The 18,675-nt window shown below is 48.4% G+C and overlaps 1 protein-coding gene across 1 annotated transcript in view; it reads right to left on the bottom strand.

Annotated features, from left to right (window-relative positions):
• Nucleotides 1-18,675, bottom strand: part of cacna1bb (calcium channel, voltage-dependent, N type, alpha 1B subunit, b) — a gene marked incomplete at both ends in the record, with an annotated part of 179,700 nt that overhangs the window by 51,989 nt on the left and 109,036 nt on the right. The window contains 9 exons of the mRNA XM_080017276.1: nt 2,309-2,415; nt 5,252-5,311; nt 6,456-6,585; nt 7,937-8,066; nt 9,490-9,695; nt 11,106-11,864; nt 15,110-15,172; nt 17,279-17,385; nt 18,382-18,449. Coding sequence (XP_079873402.1) covers nt 2,309-2,415; nt 5,252-5,311; nt 6,456-6,585; nt 7,937-8,066; nt 9,490-9,695; nt 11,106-11,864; nt 15,110-15,172; nt 17,279-17,385; nt 18,382-18,449 — 1,630 coding nt within the window. The remainder of the gene's footprint in view (nt 1-2,308; nt 2,416-5,251; nt 5,312-6,455; nt 6,586-7,936; nt 8,067-9,489; nt 9,696-11,105; nt 11,865-15,109; nt 15,173-17,278; nt 17,386-18,381; nt 18,450-18,675) is intronic.

The following is an 18,675-nucleotide window of genomic DNA, read 5'->3' as shown; positions in this document are numbered from 1 at the left end:
GAGAGAGGGAGAGAGAGAGAGGGGGGAGGGCGAGAGAGAGAGAGAGAGCGAGGGAGAGAGAGAGAGAGAGGGAGAGGGAGACAGAGAGAGAGGGAGAGAGAGCGCGACCGAGAGCGATAGAGAGAGAGAGGGCGAGAGATAGAGCGAGAGAGAGAGAGAGCGAGAGAGAGAGAGGCATTGACAGCAGGCATTACCCCATCAGGCTCCTGAAAGCAATCCAAGCCACAAAAGAGAACGTTGGAAAAAGGAAGAAGATAAAGACAAAGATTCAGCAACAGATAAAAAACCGACACACAAACCATGGCTGTAAAAGGTGGCCCCCAGAAAGACAGAGAGCTGGAGCGGTGGAAAGCTGGAGAGATTGGACAAGGGAGATATCGGCCAGGGCAGCAGAGAGAGAGAGAGAGAGAGAGAGACAGAGAGAGAGAGAGAGAGAGAGAGAGAGAGAGAGGGAGACAGAGGGGAGTCATGGAGGCAACCAGAGCGACAGGAAGAGGAGGAACGCTGAGATGCGGCGCTAAGGCGGACGAAAAATATCTTCTGGGCTTTTAGGGGCAGCAGCGTCTGCACACTCCCTCTGCACGCAAAATAAAGGACAGGTTTAGTAAGGGACGACCCGCTTCACCTTCTTATTCTGTACGTTCTTATTACTTCTTATACCTTCATATTACTTATTATACCTTCATAGCCATTCCTATACCTTCATATTCCTTCATGTTCCATCATATTCCTTCATATTTCTTCATATTCCTTCATTTTCCTTCATTTTCCTTAATTGTCCTTCTTATACCTACTTATACCTTCATATTCCTTCTTATACTTCATACACCTTATTATACCTTGTTAAACCTCAAGGAACCAAAACAGTGTCTCTGCTTCTTATGGCCATAACACACCGGCTGCAATTTTCTTTTTTTAATTTGTCCAATATGTGAGATATATTGGACACGGTGAGAAAAAAAAGCCCTTTAGTCTTTTCTCTAAAATTGCTCTTAATTACTTGAGATTATCATCTGGTTCAAACTCTCTCTGGGGCCCGAAGACAGTAAATATAGTCACAGCCCAATATCCCAGTGTTAAATTCCTGTAGCAGCATGGTAATACAATATTCTGCTGTTGCAGTTATTCGCTTATAAAAGACCTACTTAGCGGAACACTCTGTGTAAAGTAAACTGCTGGGCAGAAGGTGAGTTTATTCAGCGGTACATAGTGCCAAGGATATTAAAAGCAATACGCACTTTGGCCTTAAATGATTTCTTTTTCTGAGTTTGTCCTGTTGGATAGTGGATGATGTCTGCTGAATTCCAATGTCCGTTGCACTTTCAAACCTTAATTCTACATCACTTTAGAGCTCAAGTGCATATCTTAAGGGCTAATCGCTGTGTGTCGTGCAAGCTGATTTCCTGAGGCCATGTCAATCCCTGGTAAGCCTGAACAGCGGGGCATATGAAACAAACAAACAATAAGCAATTATCATCGGCCCAGCCTCAGCGTGAACACGTCAAATTCTCGAAGGTATTTCACAAAACTTTTCTCCCCTTTTTCATCATCTCCCTTTTTGAGAAGGCACTTTTCATTTACATGCACATTTACGGGGTTTTAGAAAAGGTTGACGTACTACCACGAGCGGCTCATTTCCTTTTCAATATCAGTTCGTGCATAATATACAGGTGTGTCAACAAGACGACTTGAGCCTGGCAACATACATCCCATAATAGCTGCTACCCTAGGCCAAGCCGGGGGGAGAAGGAACAGCTGTACATTTGCACTAACGGTAATCATCCTCCATTTCTCCCCTGCTCTTCCCTTTCCTCCCTCCTTCCTCTCGACCTTCCTCTCATTAGCTGAACCCAGCATGCCCCATTAAGCCCCCTGGGAGGGAGGGGCTGTGCACAATTTATGTAACGCGGAAAGATTTGTTTTATAAAGTCATCTGTGCAATATGTCTCCGGGCGGCGTGCAGAGTCTAAGAGCTGAAATGAAGTACATGTGGAGCCCATTTCAGGAGTTTGTGAGAGCAAAGTACAGGGGCCGGGGCACCTTGCGCCGCTATCTGTGCGCCGGCTTTCCACGAGAATGACGACTGGAAGCGAATTTAGGTGTGACCCAAAATGCTATGCAAGCGAGATGGCGGCGGTGCCGTAAGACAAGTTTTTCGAACGAGAGGGTTATGGCGAGGGTAAAATGTAGGAACCAATTTGAAAAAAAAAAAATAATTCAACCTTCACATTATTTTTTTTCTAGGGTTGGGGTTAGGGCTAGTGGCATTTCGTTATGACCAACCTCAGAAGTTAAAGCGCAAACTTACGAGCAGGCGAAGGCCACCAAAGCTCCACTGACCACGATAAAGTCCAGAATGTTCCACAGGTCACGGAAATACGAGCCAGGGTGGAGAAGAAGACCCAAGTCAATCATCTGCAATGATAAAAGGAGAATATGAGTTCTGTCGACAATGTCAGTATTTAATGATCCTGGCATTTGTACTTGAGAAACGTTCGGCAGAGCTTCTTTGGAAGAAGAACCGGCACGATCCGAGCAACGTCTGAGGTGAATCCGCCGGGCAAGGAAATGGAGGCTGGTGGGTGGATTTTTGTCGATGGCTGAGTGGCCAAGTGGTGCTGCCCCCCACAAGTACACCGCGGCTACTCTGAAGCCCGAAGGCCGGATGGGAAGCATGAAGCCCATCTCAACTAGTGACAGGCAGCGGTTGAAGGGCAGTTGGCAGCGCAGAGTTCTTCCGCGGCCAACGACACGGTGAGAGAATTATTTCCCCGGCCGTGACACAGACCACAATCATCAGGCGTAGATGGTCAGAAGCGTCTTCGATGCCCCCCTGGCGCCGGTGAACAGGATACTCTCCTCTGGCCGACAACAGGCAGCGGTTGAAGCAGCTGAACCACTCGCTTATTTGGGCGCCCAGGACGTTTCTCCGGCCTAAGATGGGAAGGGATCCTAATCTGCCAGCTGTGATAGAGACTATGGATGGCAGGGGTATGGTACCATGGTCACGCTCCCAAAGATGGTCAAAAGTCTTCTCGGGCATCCTATAATGTCATGCAGCCTTCCTTTCACCTGGGTAGCGTAGTGCACAGCGTACTGCATTGCATACTACAATATCTAACGTAGTAGTGTGTCATCCTTTCTGCATACCATGGTTTCGAGCAGACTCAACACTGCCTTGTGTCCTGGCAGCGTCTCATAGTTCCGACTATGAGCGACCAGACCCATGACGCCCACCCCCGCCTTGTTTCCTGATGCGATCCAGCCACGTTAAGGCAGTAGAGAATGCGGTGTGGTGCATTAGTGAACAAAGCTGAGTGTATCTACATTCTTACACATCCTACATACCGTCCTTACCTCGGCTGACACGACTCACTGCGTGCGCATGAGCAGGCCCAAGCATCGGCTATTGATCATACTGACGGCCTCACGCGACGCGGAATGGAAAAGCCACAAGCCTGACTTACTCACTCGATACCGGGGGCTCTATATCGCGGACGTGCCGCCGACCGCGGAGGCGTAGTCAGCCGTCACTCTTTTGCATCGTAATGGTTATAAACGGCGACGGCGAAGGATGAGAGGTTGCATATACAGCGCGCGGATCATTCTCCCTCTCACTCGTTCGCTGCCTTACGCCCTTCCGCGCCAGAAATACACATTGTTATTTCGGGTCAGGGCGCGCCAGGCTGGGAGCTTCTCATCTCCCCCTTCATGGAAGTAAGCAGCAGAAGAGACCCACTGCCTGTGCGCGGTAATAGTCGCGGGTCCGCGGAGGGTTATCAGGCGCACGGCAGCTTTCCGCAAACACAAACGGTTGGCGTGTTTCGATGGGACGCGGTTGGGGGAAACCGGTTTCTAAACAGCAGCTGGCCGCGCGGGGGCCCACCACGGGAGCTTCCACGAGGACAGGGCCTCCCCCGCTGATGGAGCCTATCAGGAGAGTATCAGAAGGGTTGTTCAGGCGGGCCGGGCTTTGGAGATAGGCGAGCAGCGGCATCCTGGGCTGACCTTATCGACGTCCCTGACGGTGGTGTTCTCGCTTGGCCCTCAGCGTGGCTGAGCGACCTTCCCCCTTCACCTGATGTTCTACTGTTTTGTCGAAGAGCCCTTATAGGGCTCCACCCTCGTGGACGGCCACTCTGCTGACGACGGAGGGAATAGACTTCGCATTTTCTGCTTCTCGAGCATCTTCAACTGGAAGGATGAAATTTGATGATATTTTGTTTGACTTTTGACTCAAGGCTGGGGAAAAAAATCTAACATTGAGGTCATTTTCAAACAGACTTCAAACGTTTCCTTTGGCGTTATTAACATCCGACATGACGGGACAACATTCCCAATTCATATTTAAGCACAAGATTGATAACTTTCATCTCTAGAGACGTAGTAAACACTTTAGACATAGTAAATAGGAGTGCCCTCCACTTTTGCTCCCCTTCCCCATCAAGATTGCACGCAGTCGGATCCGTGGGGGAACCGTGCTGCGCTGAAATTTGGGAAGCAACACATCGATGGGAGAATGATGTACAAGGCATGATGTACAACAGTGGTGTGCAACTTTGGCGCTGTCTGTACTATAGGACAGGGCGGCTTTTGGCGGCCTTTACTCCGCTTTTTCAATTCGCAGTTTCGTCGTCGTTGACCTGCTCGCCGTGTAGATTTCCAGAAGGTCCACGTCGCAAGAAAGAATAATTTCTTCAATCGGGACTGGACCAGGACCGCTAATCATTTTGTGGGTGACATGAGTCATTTGAAAGCCAGGTACAATGGTGTGTGGCGAGCTATGCGGTGGATGCAATTTTCCTCAATTCTGTTGCATTTTCATCGATAAATATCATTAATTCATCTTTTCTTGTCCTCTCTTGTGCTTTTATTATACAGCCAATACTATGTGCATATAAATGACCAAAATGGCCTCCCAGGGACGGGCAGTCAATATAGGTTTTGCTCGCTGGGTTCATGAATCCACTGGTGGTTATTCCTTGTATCTGAGACGAATCCACAAAATCTACTCGCTTTCCCGAATCAATAGTTGTGTTTGGATAACGCAAGCGGGTGCAAATCTATAGTGTTGTCACACGGAACACTGCAAAATCATTACGAAAAAAAAAATCATTATCAACCCCAATGTGTGCCCTGGCTCTCCTTCCGCCGCCACGAAACCCCATCACAACGACGACATTTAACCACGTGAAATGACATTAGCAGCGCGGCATATTTTCCACCCAGCCCACTCCCGCACATCTCTTACCTTGATTACCATCTCGAAGGTGAAGACTCCTGTGAAAACATAATCCAGGTATTTGAGAACCTGCAACGGGAGCGTGAGAGAGGAGACAGGTGACTGGAGCTCCGGCAGAGGGAGGCGGACGACTCCTTTGGAGCAATCACATTCTCAGACACTCGGGGAAACTCATACGTTGGAATTAATGCGCGGGAGGCGTCGTTCGCCGCGCGGCCCCGGGGGGTTATCGAGCTCCCTTTCAACTTCGCCGCGTTCACTCAGGGCGGCCGTCTGACAGTTTGCCCGCGCGCACAAAAAAAAAAACCCCAAAAAAAACACTCGCACAAACATCCAGACGTCTTTTCCCCCGCCCCGAGATCCCAAACTGCTGGTGTTTATTCCCCCGTGAGAGCCTGACCAGAATACTAATGAGCCGGAGATATCTTTCAAAAAGCCCAAATGAAGTCAAGGGAAAAGGAGGGAGGGGAGAGGAGGGGAGAGAGAGAGGGAGAGAGAGGGAGATGAAGAGACTAAAAAGTCCTACGGAAAAACATCAAGCAGTACAACAAGTACAGCCTCTCAGATAGAAGTCTGTTCCGCCGTCAGAGCGTTGTAATACTAGTGAAATACTTAATAACAGTTGTTGTAAACTTAAGTAAAAGTTTTTATGGCTGTGGACATGTGTGTGTGTGTGTGTGTGTGTGTGTGTGTTGTTTCCCTTTGGCACACCTCGTCACAAGCTGTCTGTAGATTTCCAAAGAGTTCCAGACAACTCCTCCATCAGCGCTAATGAGTCAGCCGTCTGCTGTTCGCCAAATTCTGTTTACATGGACTGTGTGTGTGTATGTGCGCGCGCACGTGTGTGTGCGCGTGTGTATTTTGTGTGTAATATGTAAATGTATAATGTATGTATAATGCATGTATAATATGTAATATGTATACTATATGTATGTAGTACATACATATAGTAAAACAAACACATACACATATTATGTGTATGTGTTTGTTTGTCTTTTACTATACTTGTGAGGACCGGTCACCAAATTTAATATTTTTTCGTTTAGAAGTGCACCAGAAACACATCCTCCCTTACCAGGTGATCAGGTCACTTACAGGTGATCTCATTTTGATACCATTACGAGAATCTGTGTGTGTGTGTGTGTGTGTGTGTGTGTGTGTGTGTGTGTGTGTGTGTGTGTGTGTGTGTGTGTGCATACCCAGAGCTACTCACATTGTTGCGCGGTGCGTGGGCCTGCACCGGGTCCTCTGCAGCCAGAGCGATGCTGCTCATGGTGATGACGATGAGGATGCACATCTCAAAGTAGCGCAGGTTGACCACGTAGTGACACAGCCTGCGCACTCTACGTGACACACACACACAAACACACGCACACACACACACACACACACACACGGGTTCACATCTGTGCACGGGAACAGCGACAAGTACAGCTCGCGGAAAAACATCCGTCTGGGATGGAAAATCAGTTTGTTTTTGGGGAGATTCTGGAGCCTTGGTTGAGACGTCGGAGAGTTGGAACTCAAGCTCCTCACTCTCATCAAAGGAAGTCGAGTGGGTTTGGTTTTGAACGATGCATCACCTCGAGACAGCGGTGGAACTGAGGAGCTTCTCCTCCGGAGCACAGGGGAGCCGCTTTCCTTCCCTGGTTCTCTTTCCCTGTTTAGCGATTAGCAACGAGGCATCGTACACACGTATATGGAAACGTCCCAAAACGCATTTTCTCCTCCTAAGTTTAAAGAAACAATCTTGTCATCAACTGTGTTTCAGCAAATCCTCCCGTGCACAGGCGAACGCAAAAACGTTATGAAACGCCAGGCCCGTAGGGGGCGGTGGGGGGCCTAAAACCTGATGTCAAAACACCACGGAACAACGTGAGAGGCAGGCGCGTGGAGCTTCTTCGAAATATTCGGACACCGTTCCGTTCCTGAAAGTGAACAGTAGTGACGCCACGCGGGCATGGCCCGCAGCTTCCTGACGCAGGTGTAGGCGCTGACATCGGCGTTTTCAGGTAGCTGCGATTTGCAGGGTTCTCAAAAAGCTCCTCCCCTGAAAAGGCCTTTCCCCAAAGCTCCTTTTCCAGTTCCTTAAAGGCCTTTTTTTCGTGTGGACGGGAGGTCGAAACGCAGAGAAAATACAAAGTTTTCATTAATATCCATAAACGTGTGACCTAAGAGACATCGATACAAGGGAAAAACACTCGCAAAAATGACCCGAAACTATTTCTGCTTCGCAACAATTAGTTTCTCACGACAGAAAATCGTTTGAAAAAAATAAATAAAATGAACAGTGTTGCCGTGGGGGCTCCGTGTTGCAGCAACAAATTCTTCTTGTTTTTTTTACCAATTAGAAAAATGTGTTATTCCATCAAAATAATTTTTATTATTGGATTTGACGACACTGAACCCAGATGGACGCCGAACAGCCTGCACAGAGCGACCCGAAATCAAGTGACCCCCTGCGATCTTCACTGTTCTGAACGCAGTGTGTGCGTGTGTGTGTGTGTGTGTGTGTGTGTGTGTGCGTATGTTTGTGTGTGTGTGTGCGTGTGTGTGCGTATGTGTGTGTGTGTGTGTGTGTGTGTGTGTGTGTGTGTGTGTGTGTGTGTGTGTGTTGTATACGTCGCACGAGCGAGCGACCCATGGATTCCATTATTGATTTGAGCCGTAGATATCTCCTCTGGCGTGACTCACGGGTTGGTCTGTCCGAAGACAAACATGGAGCTGTAGGGAAGGATGTGTCTAGGACCGTTAGCCGCCTGTTCCTCCTCCAGGTCCTTCTTCTCCTCCGTCAGCGGGAGGTTATCACAGTCTATGTTGTTCACTGGAGAGAGAGAGACAGACAGAGGGGGAGAGAGAGTGAGAGCAAGACAGACAGACAGACAGACAGACAGACAGACAGATAGACAGATAGATAGATAGATAAAATGATAGATAAATAGACAAACAGACAGATAGACAGACAGACAGACAGCAAGACAGACAGATAAATAGACAGAGAGACAGATGGAAAGAGGGATCAGTTACATCCGCGCTGGAGCAACAGACTAGAAACAGGAAGTTGCACCGCTTCCTACTGCCCACCTACTGAGGCCAACGTTACACTCTGGATGTCCAGCGGAAATGATGAAAAGTGGAGCGTGAGTTAAGAGCTGCTGGCTATTCAAATCAAACCTTTCTATAAAAAATGTAAACGTGCATGTGTTAAGACACAAACAATTATAATCAAGTCTCAAAAGAAAAGAAAAAAAAAATGGGCGTCAGAAAATGTGTTATGACATCACAATTATAAAACTGAACCAGTTATTCTGTCCATTATTCCTTATTTGTTCTCATGTTCAATCGAATGATGGAAGATAAAATAGTTATTCTTTCTATATGGTTGGCTTGTTGTTTTTATTTATTTTTTTTAAATAATGTCTCCAGGCAGTGGCGTGGTTAGGGGCGTGGGCGTCCGGGGCCTCGGCCCCTGATGTTTTACGAAAAGCCCCCAATCTAAAACATCCCCGCAGAGCTGTCTCTTCCTACAGGAAGACGCAGGCGGTCGCCAATTACGCACCAGCCGCTCTCCGACGGCACCGACTGTGCCCGCTGTGCGCCGGCGCAACCAGCCGGTGTCTTAAATGGTATTTTAGGTGTAGATTATTAGGTAGGGAGGAAGCCTGGCGCTTGTTTGGTTCCATTTCCCAATTCCTACTCCCCGTCGATGGAGAAGGCTCGGCCGGAGCTCCTTTCAGTCCCAGGGCAATGGCCCCTGTGTCGGGGTCGTGCAAGTACGAATAACATTGTACGTCGTACATATCACAATGAACTCCGACAAAATAAGGGATGTTATAAACGTTCGCCCCATTGAGCGCCATGGAAGCTGCAGAGGAGTGGTAGGTTTCTGAACGGTTGACGAGATTTTTTTTTTTTTTTTTACACAAATTTATTCGTCCCACGACGGGGAAATTTGCAATTCCTCTGCATTTCCCCACCCTAGGATCTGACGTATCTAGGAGCAGTGGCTGCCATGAAGAGGCGCCCAGGGAGCAGTTAGGAGGTTAAGCGTCTTGCTCGAGGGCACATCAGCGCGCCACCAGGAGGAGCCGGGGATCGAACCGGCAACCTTCCGCTGAGTAGACGACGCGCTCTACCTCGTGGGCTGCTGCTCCCTGAGATGAACATTTCGAGGGAATAAGTCCCGGGTTGATGTCAACAAATCGCCAAACCCCTCCTGTCAGCGTTGACGGCTGCCCGTCCCTTACTGGGTATGAGGGTGGTGTCTCCGGGCGGGGCGGTGACGGTGACGGGGATGTGGATGGCGTTGCTGTTGAGGCCGGCCTGGCTCGCCCGGCTGGAGTTCTTCTGGTTGTCGGCGTCCTCCTGCTTGTCGGCGAGGCTCGTCCCGCTCCCCGGCGCCTGCGGAGGGCCGGACGCCACGCTGTCCTGGTCGCCGTCCGCCTGCCGCTCCCTGGGGGTGAGTGACACAGGTGATCTGATTGGCTCTGTGACGGAGAAATTTGCGAGGGCGGAGAGCACAAAGTGGCCGCGTCGCGCAAGAAGTCGTCACGCGGGTCTTCAGAACCATATTGGGCCCGAATATTAATCCAGAGATACGATTGAAGCCAAAAATTTAAGAAAATATATCTGCACCCATTTCCCCCCCGAAGATATTATGGAACCAAACAGATCTGATAATTAAAATTGCTTCTCTGAAACATTCATGCGCTGTTTTTCCACCCTGTCAATTTTCGGATGAAATGGAAATGGCTCAGAATGATAAGAGATCTTGGGGCACTTTCGCAGCTGGGGTTTAATCTAAATCAGGAACAAAATAATACAATTTAAATTGACCCAGTACTTAAAAAATTTGATTAAAAACGTATTTAAGACAAATTACTCCTCGACTAGGAAGTCCTACGCTAGAGGTGATGGGGGACTAGTCGGCTCCTTCTGTCCGGTCCTGGTGCCGGTCTACAGATCATCCATGTCAGGGTCCACCTGGAGGCCACGCCCATTAATCCAAAAAAATTAATTTAAACCTTCACTTGAACCTAGATTAGCTCTCTAAGTCTGAGACTATTTGAAACCACGACTGAGAAAGGCCACTCCAGTTAGTCCAGATTAAAAGGGTGATTTAGTCTGAGATTAGGGCTAATCTGCGTCTGTAAAGCCGCACCTAAGAGCATTCAGACTTAAAATATGTCCCTAGAGGGAGACGGGTGATGCTTTATGGGTATTACTATAATGAGCAGCCGTTGCACCTATTGCACACTAAGTAACAACATAAATGAGGAGTGTTGCACTAGAGGTCTTCACGGACAAGTCGGACCCAAACCTTTAAAAAATGTATTAATAATATTGGACCCTAAAATGCTGTTTTTATCTAGCCTGTCAATGTGAGACGAAATGGAAAAAAAAGTCTCAGAATAATCGAAATATCTCGACATTTAGCACATTTAGCAATATTTTGACCTTTGGCACACAGACCAGAGCACGCGGCCGTGACCCCAACCCAAGTGGGCCGGAATGAGATGAGCACCCGAACCCCGGTGAAGACCGTACACTGCACACGCCTCTGACCTGATGATATAATACCACGAAATCCATCCCAACTATCACATAACACAACCCCATCCAATAAATCAGAATAGGCCTATTAAACGACGCTTGCCCTTTAAATGATGCGGTTCGGTGGATAGATCATCCCAAATTTCTGCTCGGGGCCTAATTCTTACATATCTAGGCTGGGCTGTTACGCTGGATCGATACAACATTTTGTGATGCGATTATTTGTTTGTGCAACGCAATTCTTTTGTTTCAATAAAATATTAAAAAACAACCGTATTTAACATCAAAACAGGGCCCAATATTTCCTCACCTTGGGCCTCCGGTCACGTTTAGGTCCTCCACGTCCAGAGTGGACTGGGCTCGGAGCATCCTGGGGCAGCGGCCCTTCCTCTCTCCATTACTGTCCCCTCCTCCTCCTCCGCCCTCCCTCGGCCCCCTCCCCCGGCGCTCCCCCCTGCCCCCGTTAGCCAGGGGCCCGTTGCCCCCGTTGGGGTGGCGATGCGAGTGATGGTGCCGGTGCTCCCTCTCCTCCGTGGCCCCGCCCCCTCCTCCGCCACGCACATCGTTCATCCCTTCCTCCAGGGATCCTCCCCCGTCCTGGTACCGGTGCCCCCGGTGTCCCCCCTGTCCCTCCCGGCTTCGACTCCTCTCCCCTCTGCCCTCCTCGTCGTGGCGCTCCCGGGTGTGGCTGTGATGGGTGTGGTGCCGGCCCCCACCGCGGCCCTCCCCCGCCTCCCCGTTTCTCTCGCGGTGGCGGTGGTGCCTCCGGGAGCGCCGGCCGGAGCGGAGGGCGCAGTCCTCGCCGCCGGCCTGCTGGTCCTCGTCCTCCCGCTCCCCCTCGGGGGGCCGGGGCTTGTCGCCGCCGTTGCGGGCCTCCACCACCAGGGGGCGGTCCAGGTGGGTCTTCATGTCGGGGCGGAGGTGCAGGGCGGAGGAGAGCCGCAGCCGCTCCTCGGGGTCCAGCTCGTTGAACAGGGCCTCGCTGCTGGAGCGCAGGTTGTGCCGCCGCAGCTGGTTGGTGCGCTGCTCCCAGATGGACATGGACTTGGCTGAGCGCTGCTGCTCCTTGCTGCGGCAACAAGACAACAAGGACGTATGAATATATATACATATATATGCTGTATATATTAAAATTATGGGATGTACAAGGAGCTGGAAAGGAAAAAAACGCCTTTTTTTTTTCTTTACTATTTTGCTCCTTTCCAACTTTTGTTGTTTAACCCTGTAAAGCCCACCGGTGTATGAGTACAACATCCACTTTAAGCTCTTTTGAAAGACTACATTTCCAGTGTTTATCCCCATCTGGATGGATAAAGTGTGAACGCATCTGGCAATCTGGTCAACTTCCAGTCCATTTTGGCCAACTTTCCACTGAGCTCATCTCTCTCACTTGTTTATTTTTTTGGGCTTTGAAGGGTTAAATATCATCAGCTGTTTCATCATATGCATTCATTCCGAATACGTATGTAAATGCACAAACATATATATATGTATATACATATACGCCATTGCCATAAAAATTTATTTTATGGTAATACAATATATACAAATTATGATATTTATTTATTGTAATTCTGTAGTTAACTACAGAATAGACTAAATTAAATAATAATCATACTAATCTCAATCTCCTTCATGATAGATATTCATGAATGTGCATACTGTATATATACTGTATATATGCAGTATGTACTGTCTCCAATTGATTTGATGTATATTTTAATTCAGTAGTGGTAATAAAGTCCTATTTTCCATCACCGGTACAATAACATGAAACAAGATGGCTGTCGTGGATGGGGCAGCAGGAATGTTGTCCATGGTAAACCTTCCTTTTACCATGTGTGGATGCACCATGCAACACTGGCAGCGCTGCTCATCTCCAGCAAAGTCCCCTTGTCCTTCTGTCCCTCTGTCCCTCTGTTTCTTTGTTCCACTCTGTTGTTCTGTCCCTCTGTCCCTCTACTCCTCTGTCCCTCTGTTCCTCTAACTTACTCATCCGGGAGACAGGAGGTGGACGTAAATTAAAGAAATGACCTCTCGCAGGAAGGTCAGGACGCCGCCCCCGAGGTTCCAAACGTGGCCGGGAGTGTTTGGGCACAGAATAATCTGCGTCAGACTCCCACCATAAGTCCTAACCCCTGGGGATCGAACCTGCTCCACAGAGTCGCACTCGCACTAAGTCGTTGCTATTTCTGTCTTTCATTAAGAACCGGAGTGAACTGGATCAAAAGAGGAATTAAAAATCAAATACTACTACTTCATACTTGATCGATCGATCTATCTATCTATCTATCTATCTATCTATCTATCTATCTATCTATCTATCTATCCATCCATCCATCCATGGTGTGTAGATGGGATGGTTTGTGCAGCCACACCTGACCTGTATTTAGGCGATTGGGTCAGGGTGGCTGCATACCAGTTGCTCATTGATTGGGCTAACGAGCAGCAGGTTAAAACCCCCATCCACACACACACACACACACACACTCAGGAGAGGCCTGTCATGACATGTTCTATCTGCTCCTGGCTAATTCCACCTCGCCTCCTCTCTGCAAAAAAATGGCGTCTAGAACCTATCGTCGTTGGTGGCTAAACTGTCACACTATCTATCTATGCATCCATCTATCTATCCGTCAAAATGAAGTGGCTCCTAACACGATGTCACCCGGGTCTCCGCTCAGTGTCATGGTGTGCGTCGGTGGCTCTTCAGGGAGCGGCTGCACATGCGGCTGCGATGCACCTTTCTCCTAGATAAATCGAATCGTGGGGAATATCAAACATGCATCCTGTGTATACGTCTAGGGATGTAGATCCCCGACGCCCAAGGCCGATCTCACTTCCAGTGACGTGTGCAGTCCAACACTGTGACTTATCCGAGTTACTGCGAGTTATGGAAAACTTTTTTTTTTTTTTTTTTTTTTTTCGTTTCGTTCTTTTTCGGCACCTGTACCTCGAGATTCTTCTGGCGGGGGAGTAGATAGTATAGGTCCTAAAAAGAAGATATATAACAGACACAGAGGACAACAGGACAGACAGTGAGACAGGCAGACAGAGGGACAGACAGGTAAGCAACAGTCACTCACTCACTCACTCACTCACTCACATGCACTGAATAATGCACGATCAAGCCCAATATTGGGGCTTGATCGTGTCGGCTTATCGACAGGAAGTACCTGCTCCACCGTCCCCCAGAAACTTGGGACACTTTCTCGAATATGGATTTTTTTTTTTTCCAAGCGAATTAGAGCGTCGAGCGGCACATGCACACACGATACACACAGACATATGCAGACGTGCACACCCACAGGGAAGCACACACACACACACACACACACACACAGATTTGATATGAATGTGTGTTGTGTTGGTTGTGTATTGATACAGAGGTTTATCACCTGGGTTAGGGTTGTTTTTTTAATTCTTTTTTATTTATTTGTTTTGTTTTATCTTTTAGAGATGAAACTCTTAATTTCACACACAAACAGACGAGAGATGGAGAGAGCGAGGGGAAACAGCACAAAACCTGGAGGAGGTGAAGAGGTTGAGGAGGGATGGATCGACTCAGACCGATAAAAGGGGGAGGGAGGTGCAGGGGAGCACAGGTGGCAGCTGAGAGGAGGAGAGGAGTGGAAGGGAGGGAGAGGAGAGGAGAGGAGTGGAAGGGAGAAATAGGAGAGGACTGGAAGGGAGGAAGAGGAGAGAGGAGAGGAGGAGAGGAGTGGAATGGAGGGAATGCAGAGAGGAGAGGAGATGGAGGAGAGGAGTGGAAGGGAGAAAGAGGAGAGGAGAGGAAGAGGAGGAGAGGGGTGGAAAGGAGGAAGAGAGGGATAGGAGTGGAAGAGGAGGGAGAGGAGGAGGAAGTGGAAGGGAGGGAGAGGAGAGGAGGAGAGGAGAGGGAGAGGAGTGGAAAGGAGGAAGAGGAGGATAGGAGTGGAAGAGGAGGAAGAGGAGAGGAGGAGAGGAGTGGAAGGGAGGAAGAGGAGGATGGGAGGAAGAGGAGAGGAGATGAGGAGGAGAGAGGTGGAAGGGAGGAAGAGGAGAGAGGAGAGGAGGACAAGAAGATGAGAGGAGTGGAAGGGAGGAAGATGGGAAGAGAGGAGAGGAGGAGGAGAGTGGAAGGGAGGAAGAGGAGAGAGGAGAGGAGATGAGAGGAGGAGGAGAGGAGTGGAACGGAGGAAGAGGAGAGAGGAGAGAGGAGAAGGGGTGGAAGGAAGAGGAGAGAGGAGAGGAGGAGAGGAGTGGAAGGGAGGAAGATGAGAGGAGAGGAGGAGGGGTAAAGAAGGAGTATATTGTAACAGAGTGATAACTCACGGTGACTGCACGCTGGTGACGGACGACCTGCGAGAGAGTGCATCTCGACTTTGCTTTACAAAACTGGACATGCACAACAAAAAACAACAACAACAAAAGAAGGGATGAGACACGGATGAAACGAAAGAAAGTAAAAAAAAAAAAAGGAGGAGGACGAGGAGGAGGGGTGGGGGAGCAGCCAAGATGGCCGCCCGCCTCCCCTCCCCCCCCCCCCCCCCCCGTGTTAAAAACAACATGTTGAATTAAACCACCGGCGACGCGGCAGGGACGAGGCCGGGAGCCGTGGATGTGACACCGGGAGGACGGTTCCCAAATGAGAACCATATTCTTCACAATCATTTCAAAATATTTTGAATGCAAAAATTTGAATTAAAATTTCGCAAAATTAACTTGAATTGCGTTTTATAATTGAAACCATTCAGAAAACTGCAATGATTAAAAAGTGAAATTGCAAAAAAAACCTAAAATTAAATATAATTAAAACCAAATTCAAAGATTAAATGGGGAAATAGAAAAGAATATAGAATATATTTTCTCTATTTAAAAAAAAAAAAAATTGTAGAATTAAAACCCAAATGCAAATGATTAATAAAATTATGATTAATAAAATGTAAACATAAAAAGTAAATTATTCAAAAAGCAAAACAGAAAAAAAAAGAAAAACAGCAACAACCCCTACACCGTGCCCTCGGCCCCTGCAGTGTGGCCACACAGTATTACATAAACCCCAAAAATAATCCTGAGGAAAGACGCCCCACAACTCCACACAATAACACGGACCACAGCAATGAAGGTAAAGACCACGTGGTCGTTTGACAAAAAAAAAAAAAAAAAAAACTTTTGTTACCCAAACGGAGCCGGATCGCAGCGCGGCCATGGACGACCGAATGGGCGACGATCACATGACGGCCGCGCGAGAAGTGACGGAATAACGTCCCGCTTGAAGGACGGTCGCTCATTTAATTTGAATATGCGCTGGAAATAAAGCGGATCACAGGGTCTTACGCTGTCGTTCCTGCATTCACTGATAAAAATGTAGTGTAGCACCAGTTTCCAAGCGCATAACGATGTAAGTGATGGTCCCGCCATCTCACATGCACCATTTAAGGATGCGCTGAAGGCTTTCAAATCCTGATAAGAAGCTTACACAGCACGCAAACGGGTCAAAAAAGGCACACGGACATACCTGTCATTTTAATGATATTCCATAAATTTTCAAACATAAGGAACAAAATATGCTGAATATACCTGACTGGTGATGAAATTGGTCATATTGCGCCTTTAAATGCACCAAAAACTGAGGCATTTTGCTCGATGACAGTGTTAATGGATGTTGTCAACAAGGTTGGGACGAGGTGTCTCGGTGCTCATCAATTCTTTCACTGGTGTTCCCAAGCTGAGGGTCAGGATTTCCATCGTTTGAGGAAATATTTCCTAAAATGACAGAAATTCTACACCCATATCTGTGTAGACAAATCCCAAATTCTTACATATTATATAAGAATTTGGGATGTGTCTACGCAGATTCCGTACATATTGAACTAAGTAACGGCCTACAGTGATCAGTATGGCCTTAGACCGTTAGATTGGGGCCAGTGGAACATTCAAATGGAAATGTAATCCATTTTAAATGCTTTTATGTGTCAGAAAGGTGGAAGATCAAGTGTGTTCTTCTTGATTGTTTCACATTTGATGGCTGTCGGTTTGGGGATTTCGTGTCGGGGCTAGTTTCCCCACATCCCTCTCCTCCTGGTGCCATGCAACCCCGAATGCCAATCGCAGACTGGAGCTCTGAGGCTATAGCTCTGAGCCTCGCTGAGCGTCACACGCCGTCCGCCGTCCCCCCGCGGCTTTTTTCCAGTGAACGCTGCGTACGTTCTACCCGCATCGCGGCGCCGCCGGCACCTCCGTCAACGCGCCACGGGTCGCGAAAAGACGTAAGCGAGATATCACCGGGGACATGACGACGCAAACCACGCAAAGTCGTGGGGGAAAGGAAGGTGACAGGCTCCCGCGGTACCATGTTTGGAGCGGAAAGCTAAGGGCGGCGCGCGCCATGACGCCGGACGTGGCCAACCACTGGAACCCGGTGGCCTTGTCGCCGCCCCGGGGCCGACGGCGAAGGCTGTTCTGGGAATGTTTCAGAGCGAAACAAAATGCAAAACTCACGCGGCGATGGAGATGTTGGCGGCCGACATGGGGCTGACTTCCTTCACCTCCATGGCCTTCTGCAGGGCGAGCTTCTTATTGGCCGCCTCCTCTTGCTCCTCCTCGTCCTGGCCAATGGGGGCACAGATCATTGACAGTGCAGGGGCAGTGATATTGGCGTTGAAAAAAGGTACATTTAACTTTTGTCCGACTCACTGCTTCACCATCTCCGGTTGAACACCATCGTCAACACCAACTTTGTCTCATTACGCAACTCTGTGGAATGCTCCGTTTTGATTGGCCACGAGTGCCAATCAGCGGTCGGTTATTTCCGAATAACAACCGTCGGGGCAACCGGACGCCACTTTGGCGGCGTCTAGCGGTGAGCTTGCAGATCGCATACCCAGTGTATACCCCTTACCTCACCCTCACCCTCCCCCTCCCGGCGCGTAGGAGAGCCTGCGGTGGCCGCGGAACTCGCAAAAAAACATGAAAGGCCCTCTCTACGGCCAGTTTGGTTTGTCCCTTCTGGGCTACTGTAGAAACACGATGTTGCATCATGGCGGCCTCCGTGGAAGCGTACCCGCTCCCCATGTAGATAAAAAACAACCCATTCTAAGGTAACGGCAACACAATCATTCCAATTTCCATGGGATTATACACTAATTAAAACATACTTATGAATATTATATTACATTTATGCCACTACATCTGGTCATTTAAACTAGACATAGCAGTTATAAAATACGCGAATATAATTATAATATAAATATAAACAATATATAATAATGTGCTCATCAATGTGATGAAGACATGACTCCTGTTTGAGGTTATTTTACCATAATAAGCGTCTGGCAGCAACTTTACGTCAAAACATGAATACTGTTCCACTATACAACCAAGGATCACAGACGTAGGTACTTGTTAGTATACGGTCTGTATGTCCTGAATAGCTATAGTATACAGTCATACAAAACATGACCAATACTTCTATGAATGTAATCTAACACGCCCCAAGGTCCTTTGAGTGTTTCCGCTGAAACCATGAATTAAGTATTTGAGTATAACTAGGTATTTTCCAAACGTGTTCTGAGAAAAGGTAAAACACAGACGTCATAGCCTACCTTGGTGAGCTCCTGTGCATTGGCGAGGTTGTCAACGGCGATAGCCAAGAACACATTTAGGAGGGTGTCTGGAGAGGTGGGCTAAGGACGTTGAGTTATTTATATGTATATTTACGCACAAGTTCGGCGGCATAGGGCGTAGTAAACTACACCAACATGGCCAAGCGGGATGGCTCTTCCTCCGCCGGAGCAGAGGGCCCAGGCGGGGCCTGTTGCGTTGACTTACTTTCTGAAGTGCAAGGCTGTGTTTTTTACTTCCGGGTAATTTGTCAGCTCCCAAGGGGGCGGGGGCAG

Source organism: Zeus faber (genome assembly GCF_960531495.2).
Source record: "Zeus faber genome assembly, chromosome: 17".
Taxonomy (NCBI): domain Eukaryota; kingdom Metazoa; phylum Chordata; class Actinopteri; order Zeiformes; family Zeidae; genus Zeus; species Zeus faber.
Note: the sequence above shows the minus strand (reverse complement) of the source record. Positions and strands in the feature narration are given on the sequence as shown.